The following is a 19,832-nucleotide window of genomic DNA, read 5'->3' on the forward strand; positions in this document are numbered from 1 at the left end:
CTGGGAGTCTTGGTTCATTGTAGACTCGGTACGAGTCTGCATTGTGATGTAGTTGTACAAAAGGATAACAAAGTGTTGAGATGCATTGATAAAGCATTAGTTGGGTGACGTGGGAGGTTCACTCAGCCTCTTCACTCAGCACTGATTAGGCCTCTAGAGTATTGTGTGCAGTTTTGGACTTCCCATTTTAAAAAGAACATGGAGAAGTAAGGGTCCATAGCCGGGTGACAAAAATGATAAAGGGCTTGGAAGGCAATTCATATGAGGAGAGGTTGAAGGAAATAGGCGTGTTCTCCTTGTGGAAAAGGCACTTAAGAGTGAATGTGATAGCTGTCTTCAAATATCTGAAGATGATGGGGGGGAAGTCTTTTCTTTGGCTGCAGACAGCAGGACACAGACCAGTGGCTTGAAGTTGCAGTAAAGTAAGCTTGTATTGGATATCAGGAAGCACTTCTTCACTGTTAAAACAATGAGGCAGTGGAATAGATTGCCTAGAGAGGCTGTGGTATCTCACTGGAGGTGTCCAAGGAGAGGTTGGATAAGCATTAGTCAGGGATGATCTAGGAGTAGCTGTGCCTATATTCTATTATGGATGTTTGACATGCTTCTGGGCTTTGCTGGCTGCCACATGGGGCTGGGAAGGGATTTTTTTTTCTCCCTCTCCTGCTGCTACATCAGGGTTGTTTATTTGGGGTTTTTTACCTTCTTCAGAAGCATTGGATGTTAGCTATAGCCAAGACTTGGGATTTTGGCTGGTGTGCCAGTGCTCCTGCTGGGGCTTAAATGTGGAGGTTTCTGGCTTAGAGAGACTTGTCTCTCTGCTCAAGGTCAGACCGATCACCACAATTGGAATTTTGCTCCATGGTCAGATGGGTACACCTGGTAGTGGTTTTTGCCTTCCTGTCACAGGCCAGCTGGGCACTGTGAGTATATCAATTTAGCCACTGGGCTGTTTGGTTTGGGATTGAGGAGGCAGAGTTGGGAGTAAAGCAATGGCAAATTTATTATAGTTTACACATACATAACAGTTAACAGAAAGATAAATGTGATAAGCAGATAATGCAGTATTAAAGAACTAATAATAAATAATAACAGATAGATTAACCTGTCACAGGCCAGCTGGGCACTGCGAGGGCATCAGCCACCGGCTGTTTAAAACAACAGATAGACAGACATGGGTTGGCAACTTATTGATAGCCCCTCAATGCCAGGTGCGCGCCAGATGCTTCCAGCAAAGTCAGGCATTTTCGATTGACGCTGTTAGGGGGATTACTGGGGAAGGTCCCTTGATTAGGATCCGATTCTTACTTACACCGGGAGTCTGGGGTCCGGGCGTGGAACAGCAGTGACTGTTCTGTTCCTTCCTTCCTGCTGGTCACCTGATGCATGCACTTTTTATACCTAGTTTTATGTTAATCTGTTGGCTTTAAAGCCATTCACAATCTTGTTCTATAGCTGTTGCCCTATGGGATTAAAAGGTGTTAAAAATTATTATAAAAGGTTACTACCCAAACTTGGGTTTATCCAATAAGCAAATTGCAATGCAGCATTTTTAGGTTTGAAATTAACATTATTCCACCTAAATTTAACCCCTTTAGATCTCTCTGACTATGCTTTTTTGAAATGTGCTTTCCTGGAATGTGCTGGGTAGGCCAGGCAGTTGAATCCAGTTTTTATCATCATCAAGGCTAAATTCTGAGCAAGAAAGAACCATTAGGTCAGCTAAATTTACAACTATAGCTTTGTCTTTGGGGCCTAGTGAGTTTTACAAACAGTTACAACTTACATTTGTGGGTTACAAAAATACAAGCTTTATATTAGACAAACATTTCAAATGCCTCTAAGAAGCACATATTTATTGCTTATTAATTTCTTTGGTTTTGGCTGTTACATCTTCCTTCACAGCAGGGGGCATAGGCCTCTTCCTGGAATTTAAGTGTATTTTAACAACCTTTGCAGCAACAGGATGTTGGCCACTATGGTCCCCCTGCCTTATTTTTGGCAGGTTAGGGTGCTGTCCTGTGGTTGTATCAGGATTGACTGTGTAGTTTTGCTAATAAGATAAACAATGGATTTGTATAGGATGTTTTGGATAGGAATGATCCTGCCTCAGGCAGGGGGTTCAACTAGATCTCTGGAGGTCCCTTTGAGTTCTGTTTTCTTATGATTCTATGATTTTTACCCCACCCTGCAGCCCAGGCCCTGCCCTTCCTCGGCTCCTTCCTTTGTCCCCACTTTGCCTGTTTTGCTCTTCTTTTATCCTGTCCTGTAGCTCTTCAGTCCACATTTGCCCCTATTGCTCCTTCATTTCTTCCTTTTCCCTACCCCTGCATCTCCATCACTCCTTTCTTTTTCTGGACTGCACGCCTCCAGTACATCTTCTCTTTACCTTACCCCAACCCTGCTCCTTTCTCTACCCTACTTTAATTATCCATCCCCTTTGGCTTTTTCTAACTTATCTGCCACTCTCTTCTTTCTCTGATCCTCTGCATCCTCTGATTTGTTCCATTCACACACAAGGAAGACTGAGAAGCCTAAAAGTCTCCAAGACCAGCCTGTGTCTCTGTGTGTTGGGGGGAGGGTCGGGAAACAGTTATCTCCAGCCTGTTATCAAGGACACAGGTCTGTTTGGTCCTTTAGCTAACTCCCACTGGGACAGCAATGCAGCTTGGCTGGGATATGACAGCTTGGCTCCAGGCTGGGATCCCCCCTCTATAGCCATGTTCTGCATCCATCCCTGAACCAGCAGGAGTACCTGCATGTCCTTGTGTGCTTCCCACATAAGCCTTTGGCAACTGATCAAGTAACTGTGACCTGAGCTAATTAACACAAACAGCAAGTTCCCAAATGTTTATTTCCATTACACTATTCGTTTGCTGTCCCTGGACCAACTATGTTCCATATTTTGACACATCATCCTAGAACACAACAAATTGAGTCTGGTGGGGCTGGGAAGGGCCAGGAGATGCCTACGAGCTTCCCACAATTCTTGCTCCAGCTCCACTTCCCGATTTCAGTCATGCTTGCACTGCACATCTCTCACTGCCAGTTCAAAAAGCTGCCCTGCAGATGGTGAGTGATACAGCAAGAAAATCCCCAGAGCTGGATGAGGGTATGGAACTTTGTGAAAACCAAAGGTCCTGCTGGATGTATTGTACAGGGTGTCAGTTTATGCCTCTTTGCTTGTCCCAGGCACCTGGCTTTTGCAGTGAAAAATATTCCCCATGGATCTTACCACAAAGGTTGGGAAATGAACATTAGATATTTGGGGCCTTTCAAAATAAACGCTAGTTTCTCTTTCCACCCACCATCCATGGAAGAATAGACCTATCCCTAGGGGTGAAGCTTGTGTGGGCATAAAATACCATTCTTGCACTGCTCACTGTGGTTTGGTGATAAAAGAAATAAAATGGGAAAATTCAGAGGCAACAATCCCTACCACACCTGCTCCTGCAGCTCCAGCCCCACCCCCTGCACACTTAAGATATGGAATACTTTTTCCAAGCAAACTTAAATCCTCTGCTGTCTAACACACTTTGTATTAAAAGCCCTTGTGTGCTTTCCATCCCAGCGCTACCACAGTTCATACCAACACGGAGGCAGGCAGTTCATTGCTCTTGTGAGTGAATGACTGTGTAACATGGCTGCAGGTGCAGCAGCCCCACTTGAGCTCCAGCTTCTTCCAGGAAGGCTCTACAACATGGGGGAGTCCTTCTTGTCCTCCTGAGGCTCTGGGTGGCTTGCAGTGTTATCAGAAAGGCTGGCTGTACATCTGTGGATGGCTGCAGACCCAAGATTCATCAGGTCAAAGGGCAAAGGCAGAACAACAGTGGATGGCCTCCCTGTAGACAGGGCTTGCAGCGTGTGGAGGTAGCGGAGCTGAGCTGCAGCTGGGGTGCTGGACAAGATTTCAGCTGCCATCCTCAGGGATTCAGAGGCAGCCTTTTCTCCCTCAGCAGCTATCACCTACAACACAAGGGAATGAAAGGGGCTTTTATCAGCAGTTGCTAAGCTAGCCCCAGGGGGATGGTGGTAGCTGGGAGGATGCTGTCTGATAGCATTTCTTAGGAAGTCTTAGGGCTTGTCTATGCTGCCTCTGTGCCAAGCCTGGGGACATCACCAAGAAGTATGTCTCACCTACTCACTCCTGCTCCACACAGCAGAAACCAGGTGCAAAGTGACCACTTCAGAGCTTCGCAACAGTCTGCACCTGAGAGAGCCTAAGAGTAGGGTTGGCATGCACTCTGGGCTCCTCTAAGGTGGCTACATTGCCGCAGAAGTGTGTAAAGCAGGAATGAGTGGTAGTCGGTCTTCTTGGTGGGGTCCTGAGCTCAGCATAGAGGCAGTGCAGACACACCTTTAATGGAAGCAGTTGAGGCAGGAGAACTTCCAGGCTTCTCCATGGTGAGGGCTCTTGTAATATTCCTTACAGCACCTTCTGCAGAAAGATGGTGGGAAGGGAGCTGTCATTGGCTCTTCTAAGGTCAGAGTTCAATCTCTTCTCCACAGTGACCATGGCTGGGACTGCAACAGGATAGTTGCCCCACCTGTAACTAAATTCCTCCTATGCTGTTCTTTAAATTATAATTTCCCATCCTGTGGGTTAGATCCCTCTAAGGGGAGGTTGGAGAAGATTTTACAAGTGGGCAGGGTTTACAGGAGAACCAAAGGATGGAACAGCCAATTTCCAGCTTGGGAGAGGGGCTCTCCCTGTGGTATATCCAGTCTGCCTAGGGCAGGCTCTATGCCTAGAATGTGGCTGCCTGTGCCATTGACACTCAAGCAGCAGTGAGGGCTGTTCTGGGAAAGACTGAATGTTGTACTGTGTGAAAACAGGAAGCACTCTGTTGTCTTACCTGTATTTTGGCATGTCTATGAGCCTCTGCTTCTGCTGCCAAGGACTGCTGGAGTTCAGCTGGCAGCCTTACATGATTGCTGTAGGGGGAAAATAGGAGTTACCTGGGGCCTGGTATTCTGCACCTCTACTTAGTGGCAGGAGCTTGGGTGCATGAAGCTGGTGGGGTTTGCAGTGGCTCATTAGAAGGTATCAAGCTGCAGCTATGTTCTCATCTGAGCTGAGGCAGTTTGCTAATATCCCTTGTGATTTAGATTTGTAGCCTTCTCAGCCCATCTCCTATGCAGCTGGGCCCAGTTTAGCCAGCACTGAAATCACTGGGAGCTTTTCCAGTGACTGCTTGACAGTTGGATTAGGAAGGCTTTGTCTGCCAGGGGATATTTTTCTACTTTGAAAATTGGATAGGAAATGTGAATAGTAAATAAGAGGGCCAGCTCTTCAGCTGGTGCCAACCAATGTCCCTGTGATGATATTGGTGGTGCTGTGCTGATTTGCTCCAGCTGCAGATCTAGTTCCAAATGCCATAACTGCAAAGCACAGGGTTTGTGCAAGCTTGAAGCTCTACAGGTAATATTTTCCTCTGACAGCTGAATGCAGCTGCAGAGTACTGTAGAAAAAGCATGTGGGCTAGCAGTGGGGTTTGGCTGCTGCAGGGGATACACTTAGATAGATCTTCAGGTGCAAAGCTGTAAGAAGAGCAGAAGTTGGCAGTCAAGAGAGAGTGAAATTTGCAAAGGGGCAACAGCAAATTTCTTTACCCTGCTGTGGCTGCTTCCTATGTGTCCTACCTACATTTCTGTTCTCTCCAACTTGATCCCCCAGCGACATGTGACTGCATCCAAAGCTACCTGTAAAGATGATGACTGATTGAGTATGGGCAGCATAGAGCTTACAGACAACTCAGACAGGTGATACGGTCCCATGTGATGTACTGTCTGGAGAAGTGCTGAATGTATGTATCTGGTACAAAAGTATTCACAGCTACTTGTTCATATTGCAGCAAGGCATGTGCAATAATACAGCTGGCTTCTGTGAAGGGAGAGGCACTTAGAGAGATCCCTTTAGAGGACAGGGCAGAAGGATAAATGACAAAGTTCTTCCCCTAATTATTATGTCCTATTTTGTGCTCAGGGGGACTTGCTGCTAGAGAACTTTTACTACCTCAACAGAGGAGACAAGGGAACCAACTCTGGAGTCAGTGGTGTGGCACCCATATATACTAGATCTGAATCTGTCTCCAGCTGTTTCACTTTAGTCTACATGGCTTGTCTTGTCTTCTATTCATTGCTCCCCAATGCCCTTCTCAGCAGCTGGTTTTCCACCAACTTCATTCCACTGATTTCTCAGTTGCCCTATGAGACCAATGCCTGAGAGTGATTCCATTTTTTGCCAAAGCACTCTTGAGTTCCTTGGAAAACAGGACTTGGTATTAACCATTGCCATTCATTGAACACAGCATGTGATCCTGCCAACAGGTCCACTGGGTGGATCACTGTGGGCTTCTTAAGGTGCATCCTCACGAGCGGGAACATGAGTTTCCCCAGAGACAAACAGCAGCAGCAATTGTGCTGCTACTACTTGTCCACAGGGAATGCCTGTGCATGCGTGCTCTGGCATGCAGCATGTTGTCCCGGGTGGTGATCCAGCAGCAGGGAGTCTGGCTGGCAGCCAGAGCATGGCTCCAGTTAGCCAGGTTCCTGTTTCAGGTAGCACATGCTGCCACCATGTATGCCACCCTGCCTTTTTTTGGTGTGGGTTTTTTTGGACACTGGGATTTCCTGATTTCAACCCCTCCACCCCCCCTGCACTGCAAATTAGCAGTGCAGGGAACACCTGCATGTGCAGCGACTGTGGTGTGTGGCACTGCAGATGGGTTTGCAGTGCTGCATACTGCAAGTGGATGCTTGTCTGGGTGACCCTTAGAGGCCTCTCCACCAAGCCTTGATTAGCCATGGGTTGAAAGAAAGCTGTGGTACCCTATCCCAATGCTGTGGCCCTGCCCACCTCCATGTGGAAATACCTTTACCTTTATTTCCTGACCAATGCTCTTTTTCTCCAGGAGGAGTTCAGTGAAGGACCGATGTGCTAGCACGCGTTTCATGGTTGTCTGTACCAGCAGCTGGATAGTACTGGAGATGTTGACCAGAGTGGTTAGGAGGAGAGAAGCATTCTCCATGCGGTAGAAACAGATGGCATCTATTTCCAATGTAACCATATCTTTGGTCACCACCTAGACAGAAAAGATTTTGAGAAATGAGGTGGGTTCTGATGGCTTTAATTACACAGAAGGGTTAGAGACACTGGGGAAAGTGAAGAATGGCTTTGTGGTTAAAGCAGTAGGCTATGGCCCAGAAGATGCTTACAGTTATCACAGATTTATATCATGACTCTGCCTCTGGTCATTGCAACCTTGTGCAGGACCCTTCATCTCTGCATTTTAACTGCCCCCATTTTACAGATGAGAACTGATGTCATTCTGCCATTCTTTGTCCGTCTGCCAAATGCCATTTCTGGCTCTGCCACTGACCTTCTGTGTAACATTTTCCTTCTCTATGCTTCTTTTTCCCCTCCTATGCTTTGTCAGCCTAGTTTGCTTTGATTGTAAGCAGGCTGGGGCAGGGCCTGTCTCCTGTTGTGTTTGCAGAGTGCCCAAAACAATGCTGTTAATCATTATTTACAGTTGCCTTCAGTATGTCCTGGGGGGGGGGTCACTGCTTCAAGGAGCTTAGTCTTGGGTTCTCACACATGTCACTATGGCAATGTTGTTACTGCACTGTGATTTAGTACTTCCCGTTGGAGGTCTGAGATGATCTAGTGATGCAAAGAGTAATAGACATCAATGATGCAGCAGCACAGAGAAAGGAAGTCAAAAACAGCAAATAAAACACAGGTCTTCTATAGGGAGCTACCCCCTTCATGCTTGTGTATACCTGGACCACTGAAATGGCAGATGCTCAGTCCTTTGCCCTTCCAAGAGTAAAGTGGACTCAATTCACCTCTGTGAGGATTCTTCCAAAGAGATGTAAAAGAATTGTATTCTTGTCCCCTCTGCAGGGGTATCAAAGACCCTGGCATACGTTTGGTGGGAATGGGGACCATGCTCTTCAGCCAGAGCCACCGCTGCCTCCCTCCCTCCTATCTGCTGTGCAGCAGACTAGTATAGCTCATGTTAGGCAGCCTTCCAAAATAATGAGGCCCTAAAGGTACTGTTTTTAACTTCTTGTTTTGGAGTTTTTAGGGTGCTCTTTTGGTCACATTTTCGTGCTTTATCATGCAATTGGGAAGGCAAAGAACTTAGTCTTCATAAAAAAGAGCAAGGTTCGTGTACATTCTCATGACTTCAGGAGCGGAGACTTCCAAAGAGGACACTAAATATAATGAGATTTATGATAAAATCACAAGAGCCAGCAACACTGAGCAGTATGCTAGAGCCAATAAATTGGTGTCCTTCACCTTAGGATCAAAGGCAGTATCTAAGCATGAGTTCCTTCTATTGCATGAGGGCAGAATGACCAAGTCTAGCTACAATTAATTTTGGTTTTAAGTCCTTCTCTTGGGTAGCAGTAGTGTTTTCTGTCACCTTTTTCATTGGAGGGACAATCAGATTGGACTAGTTGTAATGATAAAGCAGCAAGGGAACATGTGGTGCCGGAGTTCTTACCTCATGGAAGGGGATCTCTAAGGTTCTGAGGCGAAGGTCTACCTTGTGGTATGTATCCAGACAGGGAAGGAAGAAGAAGAGGCCTGTGTGAGGAAGAGACACGGCAGGAGATAGTGACTATGGACGCCACAGAAGAATTCTACTTCTTGATTCTGAGAGCAGCAAGTATGGGGCCATGCCGGGCAGAACAGAAGGAAGGAACTTGTGTATGTGTTTGCTGGAGAGGCAGTCTCTCCACCATTAGGACACCTATCCAGATGTGTGAGAGAAGAATAAATTCTTCCTGACAGATCGGGCTGCAACATCATAACCAGAGAGATTCTCCTGGACATCCTGGACAATGGATTCTATTACTCCCTGCCCCCTTTCAGTCTCCCCTTATCTCAATGCATTGCATTCACATTTCACAGATGAACACATGTCCTTGGACTGAGATGGGCCCGAGCTGCACCATATAGTTCAGGATCCAGTCCTGAGCATTTTTGAAGAAATGGGATGTTTGGAGAGGGTCCTGACTGAAAGCTCTGCCTGGAGTCATAAAAGTAGGGGCATCCAAAAATACAGTGTCTGTACCCTGGGTTCCCTGTTCAAGGTTACTTAGGCTTCTGACATAGAATGTGCATAGATGGGACAGGCTGATAGAGCTGAGAGATACAAAGGTGCATGGGACAGAATGGTTATTGGGCCTGTTTAGACCCTGCAGATGAGAAGAAGAGGGAAACGACCTCAACCCAGTGGGTGGGAAGGGGCTATTTTTCCACTGTTAATGGGTTTCAGAACTGGTGAAAGGTGTGAAGAGATAGAGAAAAAGTTAACTGCCATGAGTCCTAAGCCCACAGCTTCAGTAAGGTTTGGAGGCCTGCAGGTTTAAGGGAGTCCCCTTACGAGCTGTCCTTACCAAGGGAAGGAGCCAAAAAGAGACATTAAAACCAGGCCTTCCCCTGTCTGCACAGAGAGATGAGTGAGGTGAGGGAGCAGCTAGCAGGGGGCACTGTCAAGTAAGCTATGTGTTTCCTGAGTCTCCCACCCACATGTCTGACAGGGCACCCTCTATCCCATGTGAACTCCCTGAAGAACCAGCTGTGGAAAGAGCTGCCTGTCAAGGATAGAAACAAAGAGCAATACCTACTTTGCTACCCATTATCAGATGCTGTGAGAGAGGGGAGAGTGCCAAAGCCCTCAGGGTTGGAGAGGAAGGAGATGAATAAGATCACTGGGGAGAGGGGAAGAATGACCCCAGCTCAGATCTGTTGAGATAAGATCATGGTGGACCTCTGTCTGTGGAACAGGGAGGAGGAAAAAGAACACGTCAGAGTTGTGTGAAATGAGTGTGAGGATTCCTTCTAACAGCAGGGGCATTGGTGACGGATCTGGGATTGAGTCCAACCCATTCTGAGGCTGGCGAAGGTGAGGGTTGAACAAACTGCTTACCGGGCCCTCTGGCCCTTCCAGGAAGGAGGCGCCCAAATCGGAACACAATGGCTCTCTCGTACTCCCGCACGACCTGCAGTGGGAGACACAGAGGCTGGAATTGGAAAGCGAGGGCAAGAGAGAGCAGGGCTGTTGAGAAGGAAACAATGGTTTTGGGGAAAAAAAACCATCCAAGGCAAATCCTATGCAGACCAGACTCTTAGCTGGTGTAAACTGGTGAATTCAGGTCACCTATTTACCACAGCTGAAAATCTGACTCAAAGATTTTATAGCTAACTAAGGACTGTACTCCCATTTGTGTGAGAGAACGGCTGGACTCAAGAAGAAATACTGTCCTTTGTGATTCTAACTGGCAGCAGATTATACCAACCTATTATAAATATTGCAGAACATTTTCCAAGATGAGACCAAATTGCTTCAACACTGAAACTTGAGCTCTTTCATGCTGGGTGTCTGCCTCCTTTGAAGATTTCTTGGACAGATTTCAGCAAAAACAGTGAAGTTATTTCTGAGAGTGAGGCTAATGAAAAATGCATTTATTGGCACATGATAAATTCTTCTGAGCCTTTTTTTTTTTTATATAGTTTCAGGTCTGGAAAGCTTTGTAGCAGACTTAAAAGTTGACAAGGGGTGGCCTGTGTGTCATAGGCCACTGACAGACTTTATACTTAAGATGTGATTAACGGGTTAATTAGGTCTTAAGTAATTTCTTGGCCACACATTCATTCAACTGATACAGCAAGGAATAAGTCACAAAATTATTACACAAAATATGTGTAATAGCTTTGTGGCTGATTCCTATCATGCCTTTAATTGAATGAGTAGCCCATGCTCTCAGCCTCTTGAGCACACCTTGCAGGCTGATGGGTGCTCCCAGCTGAAGGAGCTCATGAAGCCCTCTGCTCTGATGGGCTTCCCTGGCTGGGAATGCCCATCAGCTGATTCCTCATGCTCCCCTGGTTGGGAGCTCCAATCAAGTATATATGTGGAATGTCAGGAGGCATCACTGTTGGGATTGTGCATCAGATCTCATGATGCCTTTAATAATGTATGTCAGAGGCCATAGACATGCCTTTTGCTGGTCCTGTGAAAATCTGAGCAATTTTTTGGCCAATGTATAAGCCTTTGAAAAAACACTGTAGTTTATGTATGCTCAGTAGACTTGTTGCAGTTCATCACTAAATTCTCTGGAGTATTTGCTGGGACTCAATAGGACTTCCCCCTGAAATTACAGCCCTAGGCCATATCCTGCTATTGGAACAGAAAGCCATGAACCCGTCTCACCTGTATTCATGGTCACCTCCAGATCTAGGCAATGTGGAGGAGAATATAAGAATTGTCATTTACTGGGTCAGACCATAAGGTCCATCTTGCTCAGTATCCTGTGTCATACAGGAGCAGAGAGTGGATGCTGTAAAGAAATGTGAACTGGGTATGACTAGGGTTTTTTTCCACTGTTTCTCTCTGACTTGCAGCTGCCAGTATTTATGGTCTATGAAGTTTTAATTCAAAGGCTGTATCCCTAACTCCCATGCTCAATAGCTACTGATGCCCCTATTGTACAAGAATTTGTCCAATCCCAGCCTCCACAATGTCTTGTGGCCATGAGTTCCACACTTTAATTATATGCTGTGTGAAACAGAACTTCCTTTTGTTAGTTTTAAACTTACTACCTACTAGTTTCATCTTGTATTTTTAGAGATAGTAAATAATAAATCTATATTTACTTTCTCTTCACCATTTAGTATTTTGTAAACCCTTATCATGTCCCCCTTCAAGCGTTCCTTTTCTAAACTGAATAGGCCTATCCTCTTCAGTCTCTCCTCACATGGAAGCCCCTCCATACTGCCAATCGTCCTTGTTGCTCTTCTCTAGTTTTTCTGTATCTTTTTTGAGGTGTGGGGACTAGAACTGGACACAGTATTCAAAGTGTGGACACACCATGTATTTATAAAGGGACATGATAATACTTTTAGTTTTGTTTACAATTCCCTTCATAACAATCCCTAACATTTTGTTTGCCTTTTTGACATCTGCTGAGCACTGAACTGGTGTTTTTTAATGAACTGTCTCCCAGATCTCCTAACCTGTGTGGTAATAGCTAATGTAAAGCCCATCACAGTGATGGTACAGTCTGGGTTATTTTTGCCTGTGTGCATCACTTTACACATCTACACTGAATTTCATTTGCCTTGGACTTTCCCGCTTTGAATAATTTTGTTATCTGCAAATTTGGCCACCTTGCTACTAACCCTCTTTTCTAGCTCATTTATGAATATGTTGAACAGCACTGGTCCCATCACAGATCCCAGGGGGGCCCTGTTATTTACTTCTGTCCATCTTGAAAATTGACCATTTATGACCATTAGATGCAGTAGGTCTCAAGATGTATAGATTGGGAAAAGAAAGGGAAGGGGGAAATACTCAGAACAGGAGCTGGAGGCAGGGCAGAGGAAACTGGGACTGACTGGGCAAAGAAACTGATAGTGAGAACCAGGGATGAAAATGGGAAGAAAAAGACTACACACAGGGCATGATTACAGTGGCATTTCTTAGCTGCTTGACTTTGTAAGCTTAAAATGTCCTTTTAAGGGAGCTTTTCATGTGATCTATATTAATGGCGATGACTAAATGGTTTCAGATCAGTACAGTTTTATTATAAGGAATCACCACAGGATCAGGAGAAAAGTTATTTAAAGAGGGTGTTCGCTGTAATAGGATTAGTCTATTTGCTGCAGGATAACAACGAAAAAATTGGTTCTTTTGGATTGTTAAAAGCAGGGGTTGGTTATAGATGGGATTTATGATAATGTGGTTGTATTGTACATCAAAAAGCCTTGTATTTACCAAGACTTGTAATTTTAAAATCCTCTAAAAGCTGTAATACAGAAATCATTTCACCTGTTCCTGTATTGTTGCCATCTCTGAGATGGAACATAGCAAATGTTTAATGGTGCATAGACACCCTACAACCAGCTTGGGGAATATTAAATAGGCAATGTGCAATTGCCCTAATTGGAATTTGTCCAAGACACCTGACCTGCCCTCTAATTTAGTGAAAGATGATGTGTGATTAGCCAAAATAATACAAGGATCCTACATAAGTTGGCAGGCCCTGGGCCAGAAAAGCATTTATTACATGTTTAACGTTAAGCACCTGTCCCACTGAGACTGATCCACTTATTTACAGCCCTGATGCACACTAAGCCCCCTTCTTCTACCTCCCCCCTTCCCTACCCTTTGTATTCTAATCACTGCTTTCTATTTAAAAGCTCTGCTTCCTACAGTCCCTTCACGGCATCTGATGAAACAAGCCCTCTGCTTACGAAAGCTTATGCTATATAGCTCTGATTTAGTTAGTCTATAAAGGTGAAAATCTACCCTGCCTTCTGCATTCTAAGTCAACAAAATTGCAGAGTCTCCCTGACTAGTCTTACCTTCATGCAAAACCAGATGGAGATGGGGAAGGTCATGATGATGAAGAGAAGGGACAGGATGGTAAGAAGCCACTCACAGATACCGAGACCTGAAGACTTTATACCTACAGAAAAATAAAGAGCAAATGCATTAGTAGGTGAATGTTTCTATCTATACTGACTAGGATTTGTTTGTGCAATCAAAAAATTAACTCCCCTGAAGACATTATATCTACAGAAAAATAAAGAGCAAATGCATTTGTAGGTGAATGCTTCTATCTATACTGACTACAGTCAGAAACTTAACTCCCCTTAGGTCATCAATACCTGCTATGAGCTAGTCAGAGGACATTCACCTAAATTTGCCCAGAGTCAACATTGGGCCTCACATAAAAGGGTTTAAACATGGTCAATTCTTGGACTGCTGGTGCTTGCATCTCCCTATAATTTCTTGATATGCCATGGGGAACCCAACTGCACTATGGAGCCAAGATCTTTTAAATAATAGTTAGAAATCATTACAAAACTGACAGCAAAGAAGGAACTTTCAGCTAATCTTGTTGTCCAAGGTAGATTATGCCAACCTCCTACTGTGCATGAGCATGGCTGGCAAAAACCATGCAAATGTACAGTAATGTACAGATTTAGTCTAATGTGCATTAACATCACATAAAGTGTTCATCTGTGCTAATGTGCAGTAGCTCTGATTACAGTTCATTAAGGTAGTACTTGTTATCACAGGTGCTAAATGTAATGCACTGTAATTACAGCACATTAATGAACGTTTACATGTGCCAACTGCGTGTGTCTACATGTTCATTAATGTGCAGTATTTAATTGTGCATTTAGATTAACTTGCTTAATGAACTACTAACTAAATGTGCAGTAGCACCAGCACACAGGTTTTTTGTGATGCTTACTGTGCAGTAGCTTAACAACATGTGCAGTAGCATATTAACACACTTTTTTGACCAGCTCACTACTGCACAGTGTTATTAGGCTACTGCACAGTAAGTATCTTGTGTAGACGCACCCAATGTGGAGCAGTTGTGAGTATGGGGTCAGTTACTGCAGAGGAGCAATAAATCTCCATCTCTTAACTGCAGGAACATGGACAACGGTAACTGCATATATGGAGTTGCACTATATCCTCTCCATTCTCAGTGCAGTTGTGACTGGAAAAGTTTGTGAACCACTGATCTAAAGGATGGTAAACAGTCCCCGGCACCTCTAAGTGTTGATGGGCAATAGAATCAGATGTATAATTGTGAAAGCAGAGCATAATGAAACTGAAAGCTGTGCTCTTAGTTTAGTGCTTTATCTGAGAGGTCACTGGTCAGCCTTGATAAAAGCAGAAAGAGGTTTCCAAAAATGCATTGGGTATTGCACTTTTCTGCCCTGGGGGGAGTTGATTCTCTGGTGTGCTGTGCCTTGGGTAATCATTTATACTTGTGCAGTGTGGGGTCTCACTCACTTTGCTCTCACTTGGAGGTGGTATAAAGGACTATGCAAGGGTCAGGGTAGAATCAGACACCAGTGCCCTGCTCTAGGCAGTCCAGCTTCCAAAGAGTCAGTGGGTTCTCTGTGCCTGCCCTCCCAAGCCCCTGCCATCCATACCTTCCTCTTGTCGCTCACTTTCCAGCAGTGCCAGCACCTCCATTTCGTCATCGAAAGACACCACCTCGTCCACATCCACCACTGTGGAAGACTGAACTCTGTTGGATGCCCCCACAGTGCTCTGGTCCTCCTTCCTGGTCTCCTTTGCTTTCCCTCTCTTGGACCCCCCTCTTTCTCTACTGGCTTCTCTGCTGCTCTCCATCTTGTCCCTTTTGCCATGCATAGCTGGGGACTCTCTGTTTCTTCTGTGAGACTCACTGGAGGAGCTTCGAGACCTTTTTTCCATCCTTCTGTTGAGAAGCATGCAGCTTTTAGGAAGATTGTCTTGCACTGGAAGTAGGGTGGCTGGTGCCTGGAATTTATTGTGGCCAGAAGAGAAGGTGGGGGCATAGGAAGAAGGGAGGTGACAGGCAGGAGGAGGATCATGAAGCATCAAGCTTATTATGGGCTTGTTAGACTTGTTGGACAGTGAGACAAGCAAGCTGTTTTCCAGCGTCTTTCAATCCCACATGTATTCAGCCCTTTTTTCAGGGAGCTGTGTAGCCCTCCCCAGTCAAATGTCCAGACAGGATGGATTTCAGGATGTGAGGTTCTGCATGCGCTTGTGTGACTTTGGCAAAAAATGAAAAAAATATGCTCCAGTACTTTGATCTGCAAAATCCCTGCTTAAAGAATTAGCTACCTGTTTCTGGAGACCTCTCCAGCCTGTGAGGATTTCCTAGGACAGCTGACGCCCTGAGCTGAGGTGAAAAATCAGAAATCTTTTCTACTGAAAACAGCTGTCCTGGCTAAATCATGGGTATATTTACAACACTTAGAAAACTGGGTCCTTGTCAGGGATTGGTGTGTGATGTGAAAATTGTTTAGTGCTGCTCCTTATAAATTTCTGTTTGATTTCCTGGTAAGGGAAGAGGCTCGCTACATGAGATTCTTCTCATGAGAATTTAAGTTACAGTCCTTTTTAAATTTAAGTAAGGTCTTGGGGTCCTGGTTCATTGATGAGCCACTGAATAGAGCCGTAATCCAGGAAACCCATGGAAGTCAATGTAGCTCCATGTGGACTTGGGGCAGAGAGCCTAATACAGGTTTGGGGCCTTTAAGACTGGTCTTTAAACTTTATGCTTAACTCATCAGTGTCTCAGTACACGTAGCACTGCTGGGGTATGGAGGCTCATGAACTGCACAAGCCCGGCAGCTCTTTGAAAGAAACATCCTTTAGTATAATGGCCACTCAAGAGGTTACATTGAATGATATTGGAGGGATTGGTCTTTGCACAATAGTTTGGAAAGATGTCTGTATTAGAATGTAAAACATAAAGACTTCCATTCATTCCAGTAAGAAGAGAAAATCCTGTTTCATGGTGGCTCAGAGCTAGGGCTGGTAGAAACGGGTTTTAACATGGGTGACTGGTGCCTCCTGAATCTGGCTCAAAGGGTGCCTCAGAAGGCACCCGCAGAAGCCACCCATGGCGGTGGCCCTGTCAGGGGGTCCACCAGCTCTACTGACAGCATCAGTGTCGGGGGGGGGGGGCGTGTGCACCCCCGTGCACCCCCTACCAGTCGCCTATGGGTTTTAATCAGCGGTTAGCTCGGGAAATGGGGAAAGTCCACAGAGGCTTTGTTGTTGTTGTTGTTTTTTTGAGAGGTCCGTATCTCTGTGTTTAACATCAAACCCTGAGTGCTGTTTGTTTGCTTTGGGCTTCCTGAACTTGAATGAAACACATTTTCTGAGATCTTCTCTGCAGCTTCAGTTTCTTTATTGCTGAGATTCTCTCCCCTCTTTCTGTGGTTCTACCTCATGTTTCACAACTGTTCCCTTCTGTAATTTCCATTGTTATTCTTCATTTTCTGTCACATACTATAGCATTGTGTTGATGTGTGCTGTTAAATAGCTGTCGTGTTTCAGCTGCACAAGGTTGAGGGGGGAGCGGCACACTTTCATTGGAGGGCAAACTGATTATTTGTAATTCTCTTTACAATGGAGGCTGCTTTATTATTAGTTTTGTTTATATGTTTAATGATCCAAAAAAGCAGTTTATAGGTCCAGGTAAAAGACTATCACTTTGTTTAATGCACATATAAGACGTTGTAAACATCTATTTGTATGAGAGGGGCTCAAGTCGATGATTATACAAAAAAACCCATCTTATTATAAACGCTATTAGAATGAATCTTTGTTCTACTGAAAGATAAACAAATCCTATATATTAAAGAGATGAGCAGCTTAAATGTTTATAGCTCTTACAATAACATTAACCCATGTGGTTTTATATATGCAGAAAGTCTCCTTCTCCAAAGGCATCTTTCCCACCCAGAGTTTACCAAACTGATTGCTCCTCTTTCAGTTGCTGTAAGCCTGTGCCCGTATTGTCTTAATGACTTCCACTTATTTATAACTGAATATCTCTTGCCCTGGAGATGGAGACACAAATGCTAGCGATATCCCACTATCCTTGCCAAACAAGGAAAGCTGGTGTAAATAGGATGTTAGATTCCTGCTTGTTCCTGCCCCTTCCTAGGACTCCTAGGCTAGGTGTGAAAAGGTTTTTCTTTTAGGTCCATTATTATATGTATAGTTGCTTAGAGCAAATCACTTGTCACCTTATTCCTTTTCCCTATGGGAGACCTGTTCATGATGAGAGCAGAGATTAATGCTGGCTGAAGGTGATTTTGCATCAGGAGAATGACAGGATATCTTACATACTTTGGGTGAGTCTACACGTTCATTAATGCACTTCAGGTAATGTGCATTAAATCTAGTACCTCCATTGTGAGGTAGTAGAAGGCACATTAGCCTATTTTAATGTGCATTGTCTAAAGAGCATGGTTTTTGTGACACTTTAATGCACATTAAAATAGGCTAATGTGCACTGAAGTGTATGTATAGACATGCCCTTTGAGCAGATTGATGGACATGTTCTTTGGACGACAGCCAGTCAGTTAGCAGAACCTTGTCCCAGCACAGCAGTCTCCTAGTGCATATTGATTTGTAATTCAGATGGGACTTAACGATGTTCTCAGACTTTGCTAAAGCACTGAATGGCTTTAGCACAGTCTGGAAGCATTTGAGGTTCCCATTATATCAGGGTACTGAAGAGCTGTTCCATCTCTCCAATATATGGACCCCAGCATCTCATGGAGGCTCTTGTACATGGCTGCTGGTCCTAGTGGCAGATGGATTGCTTTGAGGCACTAGTGGGAGGTGGATTGCCCTGTGGAGACTGCCAGTAATGTTACTAGCTGACAAATAATTAAAAGCAGAAAAGTCTGTCCCCTTTTGCTCATTTTGTGTGTCATTAGAAGTTCTGTGAGTGCCTAATGTTCTGTGAGGAGAGGTGGGTTAGGTGAAGGTGAAGTGTGATGTGCTCTGACCTAAAGTATTGAAGAGATTAAGCTCCAAACTCTACCTGTGCTGACTGAGGTGGAAGGTGGGGGGGTGGGGTGAGAAAAGCAACATTTGCACTAAGTCTAGGCACTGTGTTTAGGCAGAAGATTGAAATGGCTGTGGAACTGATCTTTGCACTCACTGGGTGCAGCTACATGAGATGCTTTATTACATATTAAATTAATCTAATGCATAGTAAAGAATCACTGTCAACACATATGCAGCAATTATTAAGCAGTAGATTATTCTAATGTGCCATTTTCTAATACCTGGAGATGCAGGTACTAGGACCAGGAGCAAATTGCTCCTCACCAGCCTAGGCAGAAGGGGGCCACAGGGGGTGGGGAGAGCAGTTGTGGCTCAGTGGAACACTGCCTCCCAGTCATGTGGAGATCAGGTCAGGGAAGCTGCTTACTTGGCAGCTGGGACAGCTCTCCCAGCTATGTGGAGATCAGAACCAGCCCTCACCTCCCAACCAGCATCCTGGGGAGCCTGGAACTCCCCCTGGCTGCTGCAGGGGGGCAGAGCAAAGCAGAGCAGAAGCAGCCCTAGATTGAACTCCCATTGGGAGCAGATTTGCTCCCAACAGGTTTATGCTTAAGGGGGTGCGGAGGGGGGGGGGGTGCAGTTTAAGAATTTTCTGCCCAGAAAATTAAGGCACATTAGTTGCATGTATAGATGCCCTCACAGTGATGCTGATGGGAAGAAAGATGTAACATCCCACAAGTGCAGCAACAACCCCCAACTGACTGTTGCCCAAAGAACATGTCCATCAGTCCACTCAAAGGGAGCAAAGGCTTGGAAATGTGAAACAAAGAGTTCACAAGAGACTCTTCTATTTCTCAGTGGCATGGGGGATAGCACTATTATAAAAATAGTGTGATTAGGCCCAATCTAGGCTACAAATACTAATTTTTCAGCAGCAAGATAGTGTCAACCCTCAGTGTACTGAAGCAGTAATCTCCCTTCTGATTAGTCAAAATTGACCTATGGAGTATGTGGAGTGTTTGGACCTGCATAGCTGTGCAGTTGTCCAGCAGGTGGGTATCCTGGGGGAGGGAGGGAGTGGGTTAGGATAGTGATGGTCTTGTTTTTTCTTGGATTCCTGTTTTATTGGAAATATTTACCATCATCTACCTCAGGATAGTACAGGCATGTGTGAACTCTGAACTCTTTGCTCCCTCATCAACTTCATAGTATTAAAGTCTTTATTGAAAAATCACTGGCCACAGGGAATTAGCAAATGAACAGGCCTCGTGTCAAAGTGAGTGGAGTAGGGCGGCTGCTTGGGAGGAAACAGTGATATATTAATTCATTAGTACAGTGCTTTCAATCATCCCAAAGTGCTGTGTAAACTACATATGCACAAAAATACAGATGAAGCAGTTCTTAACTGGCTATGTTAACACAATAGAGGACTGTGAAATAAAGACAAAATATCATATTACATTGAAACTGAAGCTAGAA

At 44.8% G+C, this 19,832-nt stretch overlaps 1 protein-coding gene across 2 annotated transcripts; it reads right to left on the bottom strand.

Moving 5' to 3' along the window:
* Positions 1-985: 985 nt before the first annotated feature.
* On the bottom strand, positions 986-15,327 carry NPHS2 (NPHS2 stomatin family member, podocin). Of its 2 annotated transcripts, XM_006276826.3 has the most exons (8): positions 14,981-15,327; positions 13,385-13,488; positions 9,948-10,020; positions 8,517-8,599; positions 6,882-7,085; positions 5,648-5,703; positions 4,857-4,935; positions 986-3,966 (listed from the first exon to the last, which is right to left on the bottom strand). In XM_006276826.3, exons 1-8 carry the CDS (start codon positions 15,282-15,284, stop codon positions 3,694-3,696), a joined length of 1,176 nt encoding a protein of 391 aa, XP_006276888.2. In that variant the 5' UTR covers positions 15,285-15,327; the 3' UTR covers positions 986-3,693. The 2 variants fall into 2 exon arrangements, with proteins under 2 accessions (XP_006276888.2, XP_019355786.1); XM_019500241.2 differs by lacking the exons at positions 8,517-8,599; positions 9,948-10,020.
* Between the last annotated feature and the right edge of the window lie 4,505 nt (positions 15,328-19,832).

The sequence above is a fragment of the Alligator mississippiensis genome, chromosome 5, assembly GCF_030867095.1.
Source record: "Alligator mississippiensis isolate rAllMis1 chromosome 5, rAllMis1, whole genome shotgun sequence".
Lineage (NCBI taxonomy): Eukaryota > Metazoa > Chordata > Crocodylia > Alligatoridae > Alligator > Alligator mississippiensis.